Source organism: Gekko japonicus, unplaced genomic scaffold, assembly GCF_001447785.1.
Source record: "Gekko japonicus isolate JY-2015 unplaced genomic scaffold, Gekko_japonicus_V1.1 scaffold126, whole genome shotgun sequence".
In the NCBI taxonomy this organism is placed as follows: Eukaryota; Metazoa; Chordata; class Lepidosauria; order Squamata; family Gekkonidae; genus Gekko; species Gekko japonicus.
Window position 1 is genome coordinate 267,016 of NW_015162477.1, and position 18,965 is coordinate 285,980.

At 40.0% G+C, this 18,965-nt stretch overlaps 1 protein-coding gene across 1 annotated transcript in view; it reads left to right on the forward strand.

Moving 5' to 3' along the window:
- Positions 1-18,965, forward strand: part of SLC12A2 (solute carrier family 12 (sodium/potassium/chloride transporter), member 2) — a 91,235-nt gene that overhangs the window by 54,392 nt on the left and 17,878 nt on the right. The window contains 12 exon segments of the mRNA XM_015405796.1: positions 97-198; positions 609-764; positions 2,808-2,907; positions 4,228-4,339; positions 7,227-7,367; positions 8,586-8,692; positions 10,901-10,980; positions 12,189-12,314; positions 14,476-14,523; positions 16,354-16,476; positions 16,569-16,680; positions 17,089-17,175. Coding sequence (XP_015261282.1) covers positions 97-198; positions 609-764; positions 2,808-2,907; positions 4,228-4,339; positions 7,227-7,367; positions 8,586-8,692; positions 10,901-10,980; positions 12,189-12,314; positions 14,476-14,523; positions 16,354-16,476; positions 16,569-16,680; positions 17,089-17,175 — 1,294 coding nt within the window.

An 18,965-nucleotide genomic window follows, 5' to 3' on the forward strand; every position in this document is an offset into this window, starting at 1 on the left:
AAAAAGAGCAGCATAAAGTTAAAACTACATGTAACCCTTTCTGTTTTACCTTGGTTGTAAACATAACAGTATAATGGCATTTTTCTGTCTTCACAGCTGAATTGAATCTCATTGCTCCAATTATCTCCAATTTCTTCTTGGCTTCTTATGCCTTAATTAACTTCTCAGTGTTCCATGCCTCACTTGCAAAATCCCCAGGTATGAATTTTATTTCATTACTCTTATGCACATGAAACAAATCAGTGTAGGCAAAACTGCCTTTTAAAACTCCTTTAAATTAAATTTAAGTGCTTGCACAAGCTGTCATTGGATTACAAAGAACAACGTTTTATATTTTACTATCCAGTTAACCAGGCTGTGGGCAGCAGTCTGCACCAAACCAACCTGAAAACTTAAAAGCTGTCCATTTTTCTTTTGTTGGAACTTAGTGTGTGTGTGTTTTTAAAATACTTATGCTGTTCTTTGGCTCCAAGGAGCCTCATATATATTTATTTACATGTAAATACCACACAGATATGTATGGTATTAAAATGCTCAGGAGTTTGCTGGAACACACAAAAGGAGAAACTTTCTGTTCATTCACTTAATTCTGTTTGCTTTTTGAATAGGTTGGCGTCCTGCTTTTAAGTACTACAACATGTGGGTGTCCCTAGTTGGCGCAATACTTTGCTGTATAGTGATGTTTGTCATTAACTGGTGGGCAGCACTTCTCACATATGTCATCGTTCTAGGACTCTACATTTATGTAACTTACAAGAAGCCAGGTGGGTGCATGTGTAGGAGACACTAGGTCGGTGATCAGATTAATGATTTGATCACGGTTTTAAAAATGTTTGATCTAATTTGCCTTGTGATAGTGTATTTTTCTTTTCAATGCTATTTCTTGACAGGAACCTGTAACTAGGTAATACAGTTTACAGACCCTAAAGTGAACTTCATACTAAAATATTGCAGGAAATTAGATGCCTGTTCAGGGCACAGTGGGACTGATCTTGGTAGGCATTTTCTCAAGACAAATGGGAAGGTAACCATTGAAAGAAACATTGTGGCAGACTAGAAAATAATAATTTTTTTAAAAAGCTATTTTGAAAACTGTTCCTTTGATCCAGGGCGTCAGAGCCAGTGTGGTGTAGTGGTCAGGGTGTAGGACTAGGAATTAGGGGACCCAGATTTGAATTCCCAATCTGCTGTGGAAGCTTGCCAGGTGACCTTGGGCCAGTCACACATTCAGCCTAACTTACCTCTCAGAGTAGTTGTTGCAAGGTTAAAATGGAGGACAGGAGAATGGTGTAAGCCATTTTAGGTCTCTGTTGGGGAGAAAGGTGGGATATAATTGAAGTAAATATGTTAAATAAATTACACACTTGAGAAAGCAAAATTTTTTTAGTTCCCAGCTTCATATCTATTTGCTACCATTTATATAATTGTGTGGATGGGGAAAGGGAAGAATGACTGCTTCCCCCCGCCCCCATCCATGGTAGCAAGAGGCACTTGCATTATGAATGACCCTTGCAATGGTTGCCAGGGTATAGGTGCCAGTTTTTAGTATTTAACCTGCCTTTGACGCAGGTGGTGAGCTACCAGCTGATTATGCTGTCTCCCTTCCACCCAAATGAATCCTCCACTGTTCTATCATTTTGACTGGAATAAATTGAATGCTGAGTAGATCCAAACACTAGAGACAGAAGCAGGACTTTGGGCTGAGCTAGCAGGAAGGCATATGGTCTGTTTTCATTTCATTCAGCCAGGGCCAATTCCATACACTAATACATACTTAAAGTAGGGATGGCTGTCCCTGAAGTAAGCAGCAAGAGCTCTAGTGACTTACTCCCTACTACATTGCTGCTGTTTCTCAGTGTGGTCCATCAGTGTAGAGGGAGAATGAGAAGAAGTCTGGAGAAGAGTCTGGAGTAATTTGTTTTGGTTGTTCAAAGGTTGCAGTACACAACATATGTGAATAATTGTGTTCTTATTCAAGTTACATTGCATTTTCCATCATTCAAACCCTAAATAAATACCTCTCTGTGTGAGGGAGAGAGTATTGACATCATTTCTTATAGATCCCCATTTGGAAATACCATCTCTAGCTCAGAAATATGCAGCATCTGAAAATATACTTAGTGGTTTACAAAATAGGTTATGTTCCTAATTTGTTTACTTTTTAAAAATTAAGCAGTAAAGAGGACATTTTAAAAGTTTATTAAAATGAAGTAGGAGAAGAGATTATGAAGCACCAAGCAACTTTGCAGAAGTTTTGTAATATTATATGGTATCATTTCTTACACAACCGCTATAGAACATTACATGAACAGCAGTAGATGCAGTGGGCCATTGATAATTTGCTTTGCAGGCACAGAGTCCAAGGTTCAATACTTGGTATCCCCAGTTAAAAGAATCAAATAGGAGGTGATGTGAAGGACCTTTGCCTGAGATCCTGGAGAGCCACTGCCAATCAGAGTAGACAATACTGACCTTGATAGATCAGTGGTCGAACTCCATGTAAGGCTGCTTCATGTGTGTTCTTAAACTGTGCCCAAAAGCTTGCTTCAGTAAATTACTTCGGTAAATTAACTACCTTTGCTGTGAGCATTTCAGGAAGGTTTTCTCTTTATCGATACCTATACTGAAACCAGTTCACATCTTCAGATACCTTTGATACTGTGTTGTCTACTATTTGTGTTCTTTTTGAGTTTTAGAATGAGAATGGGTTCACTAAAATACTCCCCTTTTTCGCTCATCTTAGACTTTCAGCTACATCTTAGACTTTACCTCAATGGGCTGCTTTAACAAAAAATACTATTTTACAGATGTAAATTGGGGATCTTCAACTCAAGCCTTAACTTATCTAAATGCACTGCAGCATGCTGTTCGCCTTTCAGGTGTGGAAGACCATGTGAAAAACTTCAGGTAAATTAAGATAAATACATATTAGACAATATGAGTGAACTTGAGATGCCACAGGGAACATCTAGCATAACAGTAGAAACTGACATGATCCCACATTCTGAAAGGGAGGTTTTATCCCCAGCTCTGAAGTGGTGTATTGAAAATGTGGCATGAATGGTTTCACACAGAGTTCAGCACGTCCTGAAGGTGGTTGCATCATTACATTTCATAAGTATCAAACTCTCAACACTCCTTGACTGTGTTATCGCAAAGCAAAAGTGGACTGAGCAGTGACATAGTAAATGTCGTTGGGCTTATGTGTGGATCTTGCATACTGTGACGGTTTGCTTGCATACCGCTTGCATACTGTGCCAGTTTGCTTGCTGGATTTGGTTGAGTGACCTTGTAGCAAAGTAAATTTGGGTAGCCTTGTTTTGTAGTACTTGCACACAATCTGGGCCCAGGTGACTTAGAACCAAACCAATAGGATCTGAGGAATGTTACATAAAAGAAAGAGACATAGAACACACTTTACAAACAAAAGTTGGTTGTTTCATTATTGGTTCCCATCAGTCAAGCTTTGTGACAGGCAACCCATGCAGCTTGTGTGGCATTGGCTGGGAAGAGATGAGTTGCTGCTTCATAGGTGAAAAGGCTATTGCCCACACTTCATATCTCCATCAGGTGTCCCAGCCCTTGCCAATAATAAAGTTTAATGATGAATAGACTATTTTCCTAGCTTTCTCAGAGTAGCAGTTTGAATTTTAAAGCAACTTTAATCAGTATATTACAATCAAGTTGTCTGTTACTTTTTACTGTAAATGACAAACTAAAACCCTAGAAATGAAAGGCCAAAATTTAGTCTACCCTTTGAAAACCAGAAATGTTTAAAAGTGCTCATGCATTGAGAAGCTTTTGATATGTTTTGTAAAGGTTAACTGTGTTTGGGCTTTGGTAGGCTGACCGGAAAAAAAGTTCACGTAACTTGAAGATGCCGTAAAAAGAACAGTTCTTCTGGATCCTTTAGATTCTATTTTGGAGAGGGATTTCAGAATAGTGTCTGTTCAGGAGCCCAGCAGGTCCATTCAGTAGTGTTTCTTCTGGTAATGCTGTTTTAGGCAAATATTGGTGGTATCTTGATGACGACTTCTGTTACCTTTGCTGGAGTTCAGCTAATCAATGAAGAGTGGAGACACTTGCCACTGAAATGTTTGGAAATACTCCATAAAATTTTATGCAATTTGAGTTGCTGTATGGGTGGAATCTACAGTTTATTAAGAGCAGCTCAGATGGATAATTTATGACATGTGCATACTATTTATCTTTTAAATCTAAAACTAGGCCACAGTGTCTCATCATGAGTGGTCCTCCAAACTCGCGTCCTGCATTGCTTCACCTGGTACATGCCTTCACCAAAAATGTAGGGTTAATGATCTGTGGTCACGTACATTTGGTAAGTCAGAATAATTTCCTTTTGTCTTTTATAAAATGACTTAGAAACTTGTCTCCAGTGCCCCTCTTTTCTGTGAAACCACATTAGATGATGCCGCTTTAGAGAAGAGTACAAATAGAGAGAATGTGCTAGTGTGCTGGTGAAAAGGGTTTAAATTTGTTAGATATTGGGGAACATTTTGGAACAAGCTGAGATTGTACAAAAATGAAGCAGCACTTGAATTGCCATATAATCAGAGAGTGATGTTAGAACATCAAAAAGTTTGTACATCAGCTTTTAACTGACTTCTGGGAAAACCTAGCAGGAGCTGGGGAGCATTCAGCTTAAGGCAGATCATTCTTAGGATGGTGGTATAAATGTTTTATGTCCTCAGTGGGGATATGGTAGAGCCTTTCAGTAAGCATGCAGAAACAAATAGCAGCTATTTAAAGAGACCAAATTGTGGTAGAAGATGCACACAAAAAGGGCATTTGGAGAAGTATGCTATGTACAGGTGTTTATGTGATAATGCTTGAATTTTCCACTCCAGGATGGGGAAATTAGAGTGCTTGCTACTATAAGTACATACAGTGGGTTTATGGGAAATCTTGTGGTACAGTGAGAATCAATGGTATGTGGATATCCCTAAATTTTAAAAACGGAATAAAATTGACAAAAACATATTGAGGGTAGACTTGTTTAATGTGTCAGTAAGCACATGTGTAAAGTGCCATCAAGTAGCAGCCAATTTAGGGTGACCTTGTAGGGTGTTCATGGTAGTTTGTCCATTTCCTGCTACGTACTCTCCTATAGGGTCTAGGGGTGTGCAAAAAAAAAATTCGGATTCGGGTTTACTGGACCCGAATTTTTTCGGGAAACTCGAAAAAACCCAAATATCTATATCGGTAAAGCATAGATATCCAAAATTTTTCGGGAAACCCGAAAAATTTGGGTCCATTATAACCAATGGGGCCATTGAAGTCAATGGTGCTGGTTTTAACCTTTAATGCCCTATATGGCCAGGATCCGGCTTACCTAAGGGACCACCTCACCCCGCATGTTCCCCCAAGGGCACTTCTGTAGGGGAATCAAAATCTCCTGGATATTCCAGGCCCCAAGAACATCAAACTGGCTGCCACTAGGGCCAGGGCGTCTTCGGTGGCGGTTCCTACATGGTGGAACAAGCTCCCAGAGGAGAGCCAGGCCCTGCGGGACCTGGCGCAGTTCCGCAGGGCCTGTAAAACGGAGCTCTTCCGCCAGGCTTTCGAGTAGGAGCCGCCGTCACTACTATTCCACCACCGCCTTCTTCTTTATCTCCGCACTTTGACCATTGGTTGAGCGAGCATTATCGGGGGCGTGAGACGTTCCTGGCAGTGCTACTGGGACGTATATTGCTGTTCTGTTGTGTTGGTATGAATAATTCTTGAATCCCATCTTGAATTCAAGTAATTTTTGGAGCACCGTATTTTTAATTGAATTGTACATATTGTATTTTATATTGTTCTTATACTGTTGTACTGTTTTAACTTGGCATCTATGCCTCTTGTGAGCCGCCCTGAGCCTTCGGGGAGGGCGGGATATAAATTCAAAGATAAATTAAAAAATAAAATAAAGAAAGAAAACCATTTCATTCATCAGCTGCACTCACATTAAATATATATGTAACAGAATTTCTATGTATCATGAACAGCTGTATCTTAGTTACAACACAATCCCATGGAGAAATATTTGGGTCCAAGGCTAGGGACTGCACAAGACAGCCTGAAACAGATGAGAAGTGGGCAGTGCCTCCCTGCTGCTCAGCTGGTTTTGCAGCTTCCATGGGGAACATAAATTGGGTTTAAAGGGACATGGAGTCCCTTTAAACCCATTTCCTGCTCCATGCATGAATGGCCATAAACTGGGATTAGATTTTCACTATACCACAAGATTTCCTGTGAACTGCCAACCATGAACAGGGAAAAATTCATGATGAATTTTGCTTTGTAGTTCAGTTCGTGCACATCCCTAAACACTATATAAACACTAAAGGCAAGAACTGATAAATCATAGGAATATTGCCTACGGTAAAGAATGTGGTGACTGGAGGTCATATCAGCTAAACTTAATACATATTAAAAAAATTGGGACAATTTTCAAAATATGCAGCTTGTATCGACAGTAGTTTTAAGCACAAGTGTTTGATTGAACACTTTTTCCCCCCTGGTTTCATAGCCAAAAAAGAGTTAAGTTGTGGTTTGGGTGACATTGTGCTGTTCAGTGTATTTGGAAGGACCAAACTATCGGTTGGGGCCAGTTTCTGAACATGATCTCAGCATGACTGGAGGGAAGGTTTAAGCATCTCTGTACTACACCAGTTGCCCACTCTGAAAGGAGATGACTAAGGGGGGGGGACATGATGGAGGTTTATAGAATTATGCCAGGAGGCAACATCAGGGGAAGGCCTTGGCCACTGGTTGGCCACTGTGTGAGACAGGATGCTGGATTAGATGGACCATTGGTCTAAACCAACAGGACTCTTCTTATGAAACAGGCCTGAAGAGTTACTGTTTGGCTCCTCAACAAAGCAAATGGGTTTTCTGCAGCACCATTTCAGACTGGGAAATCAGTGTGAGGAGGAGAGTTATGTTCTCCTTCACTGTGTGAACGTAATCAGTATTGGATCCTTTCACACCTGAAAATTAAATTAATTTCAGAAAACACTGGGAGCTCCATTCACCACTCCCACCTTCTCATGTAGAAGAGTTCTAAATAGATTCTGATCTAGGCGATCTCATTTACGTTTAAATTGCTCTGAGATGGGGGGGGTGAGGCATAAAGGCACCACTTGATTATCCACAATGAGGAGTTTTAAACTTTTCTCTGAAACTTTTTAGAAGTGTGTGTGACTATATAACTTTTTTTAAAGGGTCCTCGCAGGCAAGCCATGAAAGAATTGACTAATGACTTATCCAGATTCCAACGGTGGCTTATTAAAAACAAAATGAAAGCCTTCTATGCTCCAGTACATGCAGAAGATTTGAGGGATGGTGCACAATACTTAATGCAGGTATGCAGTACCTATTAAAAGAGATATTTTGTTCTCAAGGTATATAGTATTATGCTCCGAGTAATTAATTCTGAATTGGATCTCACATACTGCACTTCCAAAATATTTAATTATTTTAAGATTATTGCTAACGTTTGCAGTAACTGTCTTGCTCTGTAAAGCAAGGCAGTCATTGTTTTCCTCTATTAGAAGGTAGGGTTTAAAATTACTATGCTGCAAGAAATCAGGATGTTTCTGTTCTAGGCCTCCCAATTTAAATTCTGCTCTCACTTGCCAGAGACCATTCTAAAAGTGTCATATTCTTATAGTTTGACTGAAATGTCCACCTTTTTCTCTGCCCCACTGCCACATTACCATATAGCAACAAGGGACTGAGGAATTCCCCCCCCCCCCAAGACATTCCCTCCATATGCAGGGCTCCTCTAGAAAGTGAACTGTATTAGAAGGCTTCTGTATTGAAATGTGTATTGAACTGGCCAGGCTGACAGGACCAGAGCCCAGGAGGACTTTCAGACACATGCCCACTCAGCCAGCCAATCTGACAAAGTGACTGGTTCCATATCTTTGCTCACAACAGGAGTTAAAAGTCAGGAGACCAGGGGACAATAGAGTGGTAATTCCCCTAACATCCTTCCATCATTTTATGCTGAAGCCCTCCCCCCTGGATTTCTTTAAATGCATCTAGAGAATATTTTAAGGGATGTTAGGGAGATCTTGTTAGGGGAATAAAATATGTCCCAAATCCACTTTCTGAAGTTTATTCTTCTGCAAGGAGATGAGAGCTTGAGTGTTGGCAGGCCAGATCTCTGTAGAGGTAGATGGTCCCAGAGATGGAGAGGGCAACAACCTTGGGTCCCTCTCTTATGGAGGTGATTTTTCAGCTGAAAAAATGAACCTGTAGTAGCCTAGTAGGTCAGGTTTTTTTAATCTTGTGATATCATTTTCTACAAATTACTGTATCTGTATTATAGGCAGAGCTGTCAAGTTTTCTGAACAAAACTGCATATCTGCGTAAAGCAGATAGGGCAACTTTTATTCACATAGACAGCCTTCAAACTAGCCACCCTCTTCCCCCAAGTTCCTGAATGCCTTTTGTCAGAGATAGAAAGGAAACCTGTGTCTAGTTTTCCAGGTAATCCAAATCTTCTGTCAATACAATATTCTTAGAAGGAAGCTACTTTAAGCTTGTCAAAGGTTTTAATGTAATTTTGTTATTAGGCTGCAGGTTTGGGGCGAATGAGACCAAACACTCTTGTTCTTGGATTTAAGAAAGATTGGCAGTCAGCTGACATGAGGGATGTCGATACCTACATCAACTTACTACAGTGAGTTCAAGGTTAAACGTATATTTATGTAAATATGTAATTCTGGAATCCAAGGGGGGACTCATGGACTTGTGTGGGGCATTTCATTTCTCCTCCCCAGCTATTTTCCCTTTCCTGAAAGCCCCCATAGCCTCTCACCTTTTCCTGCTTTGTTCTCTCCTTCCCACTCACCAGCCAACCTTTTATCTTCCCTTCATCTTCAGCTATATTTATTATGTATTTACTTTGTTTATATCTTGCATTTCTCCACAATAGAGACACAAAGCAGCTTACATCATTCTCCTCTTCTCCACTATCTTCACAATAACTGTGAGATAAGTTAGGCTTAGGGTCAAACCGCACATTATGGCATCCACAGTTCTGAAACCCTTGTAGAGTTGAACTCAGCCGTTTAAAACTGCTGCAAGGGCTTGATTCCGCTCAGGCCCACAACACAGTGGTACCAGGTGACCTTTGTCCTCCCCACTGTGGATGACATAACATCTAGCTTGGCCCTTAGAGAGTGTGACTGGCCCAAAGTCACCCAGTGAGATTCCACAGTAGAGATTTGAATCTGGGCCCCCCAAATCCTTGTTGGAAACTCAAACCACTACATGACTCTGGATTTTATGGGGTGGCTGCTGTTGAACGGTAGCAAGGAACTGGGCCTGACTGAGTCATGCAAGTTACATGGTAGTACGTTGCCAGTGTCTGCATCCTGGCTTAGCCTGATGAGTCCTTTCTCAAAGGCCAAAAAGATCCTCTAAAGGGCCCTGGCTCCTCCCCCTACCTTTTCCTGACAGAAGATGAAAAATAAGTTCAAGGCCTTATTTTATATCTCCTGTGACTGGTGTAGCCCTTTTATTTTCCTGTTTTCCTAACAGAAACCATGCTGTTGTGGCTGTCTATCAATGGCCATTGAGGACATTAATTTCTTAAAGCTACAGGTGTTACGTTTGTGATTTTGGGGGTTTTAACAGTTTGATTGTAGTGGTTAGGTGCGCAGACTCTATCTGGGAGAACGGGGTTTGATTCCCCACTCCTCCACTTGCAGTTGCTGGATGACCTTGGGCTGTTCTTGAAAGAGCTCTCTCAGCCCCACCCTACCGCACAGGGTGTCTGTTGTGGGGAGGGGAAGGGAAATGAGTTTGTAAGCCTCTCTGAGACTCCAAGTGAAGGGCGGGGTATAAATCCAATCTCTTCTTCTTCAATGTATCTTTTTAAGATTTAAGATTTTTCTGCAAAGTTTCCCTCATGTTTGTCCATGGCCCCAATCACTAGATTTACATGTCCACAGATGTGGCCACACTCAGGATTAGATATGTTGACAAACAGGGGACTCACAAGGAGTTGCATGAAGCATCTCATGTTCCCCTCACCCACGGTTTTGTCTTGCCCTTTCTTGAAAGCCCCCATGGAGTCTCCTCTTTTCCTGTTTCTCTTGCTCTTTCCCACCTACTAGCCAACCTACTTTTATCTCCCCCCCCCCTTGCTACAATTTTCCATCCTTCCTTCATCCTGAGCCTCTACCCAGGAAAACTGTGACCCAGTTGAGCAATGCTGGCTAGCAGGCTGTACCCAATTCCACAATGGGGAATCTACAAGGACTTGGGGGGATTAATTTCCCATTATATCCCCCCTCCCCACACTATTTCCTCCTTTCTTTCCCTTGGCGACTCCCATATGCTCACCTACCCATGCTTCCTTGTTTCCTTACCACACACCAACTTTGTATCTGCCCCCATCTTTATCTATATTTATTTAATTTATATCCCGCCTTTCTCCACAATGGAGACCCAAAGCAGTTTACATCATTCTCCTCTTCTCCATTTTATTGTTGCAACCACCATGTGAGGTAAGTTAGACTAAGAATGTGTGACTGGCCCAAGGTTACCCAGAGAGTTTCCACAGCACAGTGGTCATTCGGACCTAGGCTTCCCAAATTCTAGTCTGAAACTCTAGCCACTATATCACACTGGCTTTTGTGGGATGACTGCTGTTGAACAATGGCAAACCCTGGAAAAACTCAGCATTAGGTCTCTGTTAGTTCATCTAAGATGCTGTAAGTAAGGGGCTAAAGATTTTGCTTGAAACAGGAAGTTACTCTCTTATTTCACAGTAGTATGTGACATCATATATTCTCTATAGGCTCCATTTAAAATACATCCAGTCACTTTTTTTTGAGCTAGAATTGCTTTTTAAAATGTCTTTCTACCTGATCTATGACAGTGATGCCTTTGACGTTCAGTATGGAGTGGTTGTTATCCGGCTGAGGGAAGGTCTGGATATTTCTCATCTTCAGGGGCAAGGTAACTCTCATTATAATATCTAGAATCAGCTCAAAGTATTTTGTCACCCCAAGCAAGGTACAGCTTTGCCTCACTTCCCCGGATATTACTTCCAAACAGCACAAGATGAGTTCCTGGAAATTTTCCTGGCATATCATTTTCTTTTCTTTTTAATTCCTTTATCATTAAATATGTAATACTTATTAAGTTATCATAAATGGTCATAACTCCATGGCAAAATGCATTTTAGTGGGTTGCTCTGCTTCGTTATGAAAAGTTTTATGGCACCTCAAAGATTTAACAGATTTATCGTAACATAAATACTTGTGGAATTAGAATTTAACAGGAGATGCAATTGTATTTACTATGGTTTAAACTGACACAATTACAGCTGCTTTGAAAGATCACTGTGCTTATCTTGTATTTTGAGTTCTGCTTCGGAATGTCACAAACCCCGCCCTTTTAACCCTACAGTCTCTGCCCTCTATATCTGTTAGTGTGGTTATATCTGCTGACTGAGAATTCTCTGATGAAATTGGATGTAGATGTGAAAGTTTATGCTGGAGTAAATCTGTTGGTCTTTAAAGTGGTACAGCACTTCTGTTAGGATTTTCTACAATAGACTAATATAGCTACCCCTTTGGAATTTTTTTTCCTGGAATTATAAAATGAGTGCCAAGATCTCGTTTTGACTTACACAGGAGCTTGTTTTTAACTCCATTGTGAAAGAACAAGTATTTCTGAGTTTGCACAGAGCACTTTCCCTTACCACTGAATGTCTTCAGCTTCCTGCCTTTTTGCACAATAATCGAAGAACAAATTGCCTCTGGGTTGAGATTTAGAATTAGATATAGGGGACTTTTTCCAATACAATATTTCTTCAGGAACAAGGACTTCCACTAACAGAGTGCAAGTTTTGCAACTTTCCACAGGTACAAGTCACACTCTGTGGACAGAAGTCCTTGTGCTTGCAGAAACACTGAACTGGATCCAACCCCTACTGTTGGGAAGCTGTAGATATTTTTGAGGCTCTTGTTTCAAGCTTTAGGTGATCAGCACAAATGGGTGTGTGTGTATATGTGTGTGAGAGAGACTGAATATGGTGTGTGCTGTTAATCCCCACAGTTGCTTAACCTTAGCATTGGTCATGTATTCTTTTCATAAAATGAGTTGATCATGGTCTAGTAGGTTGTAAATAATTAGCTTGCATAAATGTGTTAAATTCACAGAAGAATTGCAGTCTTCACAAGAGAAATCTCCTGTAACCAAAGATATTATAGTAAACGTGGACTACAGCAAGAAGACAGAGACAGTAACTTCTAAGCCTGTGAGTGAAAAAGCTCCTATTCAGAAAGGTAACCATCAACGGAACAGAATTTTGTTTGTGGCTATGCAAGAATCATTATTCAGTCTTTTAAAACTTAAATTACATTAAAGTGAAAAGTGAAAACGGTGCTTAATTTTGTGTGTATGGTAAATTCAGAAATAAATTCTATATTTCTTTGTAAAATATGTTCCCCAAAGAGCACTGCGTTCAGGGGTCCAAGGCCAGCTGGCTCTTCCGGGTCCCAAAGATGCCAGGTTGGCGACAACCAGGGCCTTCTTGGTGGTGGCTCCATACTGGTGGAACGAGCTCCCAGAAGAGATCAGGGCCCTGTGGGACCTCTTACAGTTCTGTGGGGCCTGCAAGATTATTATCATTATCATTATCATTATTATTATTATTATTCGATTTATTACCCCGCTCGAACCCCCACTAAGGGGTCTCTGAGCGGCTTACACTTGATTCTCATACCTAATCTATGGCCACAGAAACACAGGGTGGGGGACAATCCCTATTAGCACCCAGTGGAGGTACCGGACGGTCTCTGGGTCTACATTCCTCGGCTAGATGTCGGCATTCCTCGGCTCGATGTCTCGGCTGTCTTCTGGCTCCATTTTTCGACGGCCACTCTTGCGGAAGATGGAGCTCTTCTGCCAGGCATTCGACTAAGGAGCCGCACCATACACCAAGGAGTGTCCCTGTGCCCTGGCCTCACCATCTTCAGCCTGCCCGTGCTGCATATATATACATAAGTAGATCAGTGGAGCTGGCGCAGAAACACCATCATTATTGCCACCTATGGAGTATTGTTTAAATTTGAAATTCTCTGCTCTCACACTTTATCTGAATATTGTTTCAGCACTTTAGGATGACTGATTTGTTTATGGTTTTGGTTGTTTTTATGATGGATTTTAATTGTATTTATATATGCATTTTATGTAAGCCGCCCTGAGCCTGCCTTGGCAGGGAGGGCAGGGTACAAATTGAATAAATACATTTAAAAAATGTGACCTGCAATCCAGAGGTGTGCATGGACAGTCCAGGGACTTTCATCCCTTTTCCTCCAGTGCTACATTTCAAGCAATTGTTTAAACTTGAGGAAACTCGTTACCTGATGACAAGTTGTTAGCCCAGTGGAAGAGATTTCCTTCTTGCTTCGTATTTCTCATACTGTTCACGTTTTGAGGTTAACTCTAAGATATGAAGAACAGTCAGTTTGTTCGTTAGTTTGTCAGTTTTTGGGAGTGACCAAACATGTTTAGAGGCTTTCACTTGCAGACTTGCATTCAGGTAGATAACATATTGTGAGAAACATTATTTGACTATTTGGTATAGAAAAAAGACACCTGACAATAGAGATTTAGAAAAGAATGCACTTGGTGGTGAAAGCTGATAAAGAGTTCTCCCTCTCTCATAATGCTAGCACTCAGGGAGGGCAACCAGTGAAGCTGATGAGCGGTAGATTTAAGACAGACAAAAGGAAATACTTCTTCATTCAACAAGTGATTCAGTTGTGGAATTCACTGCCAGTGGATGTAATAGTCATGAAGATAGATGGTTTTAAAAGTGGATTAGAAAGACTGTAGAGGATAGGTCCATCAATGGTTCCTGTCCATAGTGATGAAAGGGAACCTCTGAATACCAGGGAAGGCCTTGGCCTCTGGCCTTTTGGCTCTCTGGGGCAACTTGGTTAGCCACTGTGTGAAAAGGGTTGAAGTTCTAAATGAACTACTGGTTGATCCAGCAGGGCTTTTCTTTTGTTCAAATGTGTTCATGTCTACCCCATATTAAGCATGTATCTACTGATGCAGGAAGACTGTGGAAATCTTTCCCCTTTCCTTACATTAGGGCAGTGCTGTGGGCTTGTAAAATACTGTAGGCTATGAACTCTTTCCTTTCTTCTTGGGGAAAAATAATTTTCCTGAGCATTGCTTGTTTATACCAGTAGTGAACAGCTGGTTCTCACTCAACCTCCAGTACTAGTTCATCCTTGTGACTTTGCAGAAAAAAGTGTGTGAAGGTGATATGTCAACATGTTGATCACTTATTAAATATCAGGATTTGATTGATTTCTTTCATGTTTGTTTTTCCATAATGCCATTTTATGTTGTGCCTTAGAAGTAAACACATTTTCATTAATACAGCTATTAACATCTTAATTTTTTTTTACTTTTAAACCTTGTCTTGTCTAGAAGATGAAGATGATGCCAAGAATCCAACACAACCACTTTTGAAAAAAGGCAGGCCATTTTTCCATCTCTTGGTTTTAATCCATTTTTCCACTGTAAATATCAGTCTGTATTTTCTCATACTTTTAGTGTGAGGCAACATCTCTCAGATGATTAAACTTTATACTTGCCAAGCTCATGGAAGCCTATGAGAAACATCACTGCTAGGATGGGCTTTTTAGATGTGATAGCTTGGTGATTTATAGGAAGAATTTAATTTATTTTAAATGTGTCTTAATATTGCTATTCGAAATGGAAACAGAATAACAGTGAAATATATGCCCACTGTGCCAAACTTTTAATGAACAAAACTGTACAGTGTCGCACATGCACACATACAATATACAGAAGATATCATGATAATGTCTGCCCAGTGGGACATTTAAAATTGTCTTCTTTTATAAATGCTAGTCCACTCTCTGCCATAGCAAGTGTGTTTCAGGCATTTGACAATATGGCACAGAGGGCTGCTATTCCAAAAAGAAAACTAAACTGTGATACCATACACATTCATCTTAAAATAGTTCTTAAAAGTAGTTTTTTGGGTTGTGGCCATCACTGAGTGCATTCTCTCTCCTGTCTTGTACCAGTCACTACTTCTTTGGCCTAGTTCTTAGGGAGCAACCACTTGTTCATCTCAGACAGGGGATGAGGACTGTTTACAATATAGGCGTTGCCCGTCATAAAGAATGTGCTTGGTCCAGAAAGGGGCAGCCCTTACTAGTATTTCCATTTGGGCCAGATACATTGCCTTGAGTGAAATATCTCTTACCTTAATGTGGCCTTTGGACAGCACCCTTTATCTGTGTGATAGGTTTTGTAGAACAGCAGTCCTCCACCTTCAGACTTCTCCCAGAATAGATACCACAGGGTTTCTGAGCGCCTAGACAAAGAATGCATCCCCTCTCTTTACTGTGGACATCTTTGCCATTCATTTCCTATGGACCCTGTGGCATTTCCTCTTTGGACAGTTTCATCACTGGTGTATGGGAGCTATTGAGTCTTAAGCACTTGCCAGTCAGTATGTTATCTCTGCAATTCTATCATTATGCCTGCAGTCTTTCTATAGCTGTCATCTTTGTACTCTGAAGTTCACATGAACCTTCACACTCTTTTCCATGGCTTTCCATCTCCTCTTAATAGATCTTATTTGCTTGTGCCTTTCTCATCAAACTTCTCTGTCTAGATTCTGGACAGGACTTGGATTTTTTTAAAAAAAATAGTTAAATCCTGTGGCTGATCAAAATAACATAAGATTCTCTGTAGCCATGAATTTGAGTTCTTTTGAGTACTCAAGCAAGAAAATATTTCAAAAGGTGTGCTAAGCCAACATTTTAACAAAAAAGTGAAAATAATTTTGATTTAAGATCTCAAAAAAGCAGTTTTTATATTGTTCCTTATGTAGTTTTTAATAGTATAAAGGATAAAAGTAGAAGCAGATGAAGTATCAGTCAGTTTTGCTATATAGGGCTAATGAGAATTCTGCACTACTTAGTTAGGTAAGTCCTGCTCAGTGTTGAAATTCTGTAGCTGTGTTAAGGTGTTTAAAGCACTGAATGTTCTATCCCATCTACTGGTATACTGTTTGGTGGGAAAAAAGGTTGTTGCTCCCTAGTGAAACGCAGGGTAGTAGAGAAGGAGAATACTTTTCACATCCCTGGAGACTTGGTACCTTGATGTCCATTGATACAAAGGTCTTCCAGTCATTTTCCAGAAAGTGAAACTAGCCGGGGGGTTGGGATTGTGATGCTACATGTAAGCTATATGCAGTTAGATTGGGGAATAACTATCAATGCTTCTGCTTCCTTCATTTCTTTCAAGCATGTCTTCTCAATTTCACAGATCCTAAAGGTCCATCTGTTCCTCTGAACTTGGCTGATCAAAGACTGCTTGATGCAAGTTCTCAGTTTCAGAAGAAACAAGGCAAAAATAATATTGATGTCTGGTGGCTTTTTGATGATGGAGGTAAAATAAATGTTTCTAAAAATTGGAGCGCTATTAGAAATATCAACATTGCAAAATAGTGCATTAGTGATGTATGTGTTTTTTAAATGTAGGATTGACATTGTTGATTCCATATCTTCTGACAACCAAGAAAAAGTGGAAAGACTGTAAGATCAGGGTGTTCATCGGTGGGAAAATAAACAGAATAGATCACGACAGAAGAGCGTAAGTGAAGTAAAAAATGAAAACATTTGTCAAGTGTGATATCTCATCTGAATCAGTATTTTGAAGTTCTCCAAATTATCAGAAATAATAATTTGTGTTAACTTTTCAAACACCAGGTTGTATTTAACATTTTTATACGAATTAACAAAACGATAGCCTTTATCCTCTGTTCTTTTTTTAAAGTTAGTAAATTATGCAGTCTCTTGAAGTAAATATTGTATAAGAGATGTGGCATTTGTTTCAGCACACTGTTTACAAAAAACTTAATTTTAGTTCATTTAAATAGGTACATTACTTTTAGCATTAAAATTTGTTCACAGTGGTACTGTAATGCTACAGGATAATGTGAGGCTCAATTCATGCTAAGTATTCATTTAACTGTTATGCTTTTCTTGAACTCTATTTTAGGATGGCTACATTGCTTAGCAAATTTCGAATAGATTTCTCAGATATCATGGTGCTTGGGGATATTAATACAAAACCAAAGAAGGAAAAGTAAGTTTTGTATGCATGTGGACTATTATAACAATATAGTTGACAACTAAAAACTGCTGTTATCAGATGTTACTGTGAAAATAAAATATTATAGATAACAGCATATTAGTGACTGAACAATTTTAGAAGAAATGTATTAATTGTATGCCATTTAAAAATGATGAAATGAAAATATCAAACACTTGTGCTAACCCCAAATAATATTAAAATTTAGATGGAACTCTTGCTTAATTTTTGCTCTGATTTATGGCCATTAAAAACCCATTTGTTACCATAGGACACTTCCCCTACAGCTTGAGCAGAAGTAAATGTTTGTTTCTGGTTAAAAATATTTAACCTTTTGGCTTCCGGTCTATGGATTGGCGATGGCGGTCGCTCTCCCCAGAGCTTGGGGAGGCGATTAGCACACCATCAGCATGGAGGGGTGCCACCTCAAGTGACACTCCCACAGAGCCTTTGTGAAAGGCTCCAGGCCAGAGAGCTTTGAGGGTTAGCCTCTTCTTTTTTCCTTTTTCTTTTTTGAGCCCCCTGAGGGGATTTTTTATTTTTTTTTTCAAACTACAAAAATTATCACAGAAAAAGGGAAGGGGGACTACATATACGGGACAAAGTATAGAAACCCACTACTGACTAAAAACCCAAGAGAGGAGATCCTCACTAGCTTCATTACATCAAGTCTTCACTTAATTTAGATCAATATAAACTGAGTCAGACATTTAAGTACTTTTTCCATTTCATTAACTCTTAAAACTTAACTGTCTAAGAACAGTACCCCCCAGTCATCCCCATTCACAGTTCTCAAAGGCACAATTCAGAATCTTTCAGCCTTTACTTCTCTTTTCCTCGTCTCTTCCGCAGCTTATAAGGATTTTTTGGGGCACCTGCCCCTTGCTCCGTCAGAGAGTCCTCTCCGGAAGAACCCGAGTCCAGCTCGCCACTAGACTTGCTGTCCTCTTCTTTTTTTCCGTCCTCTGGTCTTCCCAGCTGAACCCTTAGAAATTCTTGGGCTTTCAGAACAGAGTCAATCTTTTCTTTTCTATCCTTAAACTTGAAAGTAACGCATTCTGGAAATTGCCATTTATATCCAATTGAGTTTGTCTGAAGGAAAAGCACAAGCTCTTTGTACTTCTTTCTCCGTTGTCTTACTTCAAATGGAATATCCTTTAGCGTTCTGATAGTATTTCCCTCCACTTTCAGTGGTATTCCAGAAACCGCTTTCAGGATTGCATCCCTCACATGCCTTCTCAAGAATCTTATAACAATTTCCCCAGGCAGATTATTTTTCTTTATATAGCCTGAATATGATCGATAGACCACATCCATATCGCTCAGCAATGCTTCTAACTTTCAGTGGTATTCCAGAAACCGCTTTCAGGATTGCATCCCTCACATGCCTTCTCAAGAATCTTATAACAATTTCCCCAGGCAGATTATTTTTCTTTATATAGCCTGAATATGATCGATAGACCACATCCATATCACTTAGCAACGCTTCTGCCTTCATTTCTGTCACTGGATTCACTCATAACTTCTTTAAGATTCTCTCCCGATTTTTCCGGCATGCCCTGGAAGCAAAGAATCATATTAGCCTTTTCTATTTGCACTTGTAACAGTTGGTCTTCCATGGAGATTTGTTTTCTTTCCAGCTTTTGCACTTTCTTCTTCACCTTCTGTGTAGTTGCAGCCACTTCCTTTACCTTCTCAGTATCTTGCTTCATTATTTGCAGCATATCATTTATCTGAGTTTGTTGAGCAGTAATACTTTGAGTTACTACAGACATCTGTTCCTT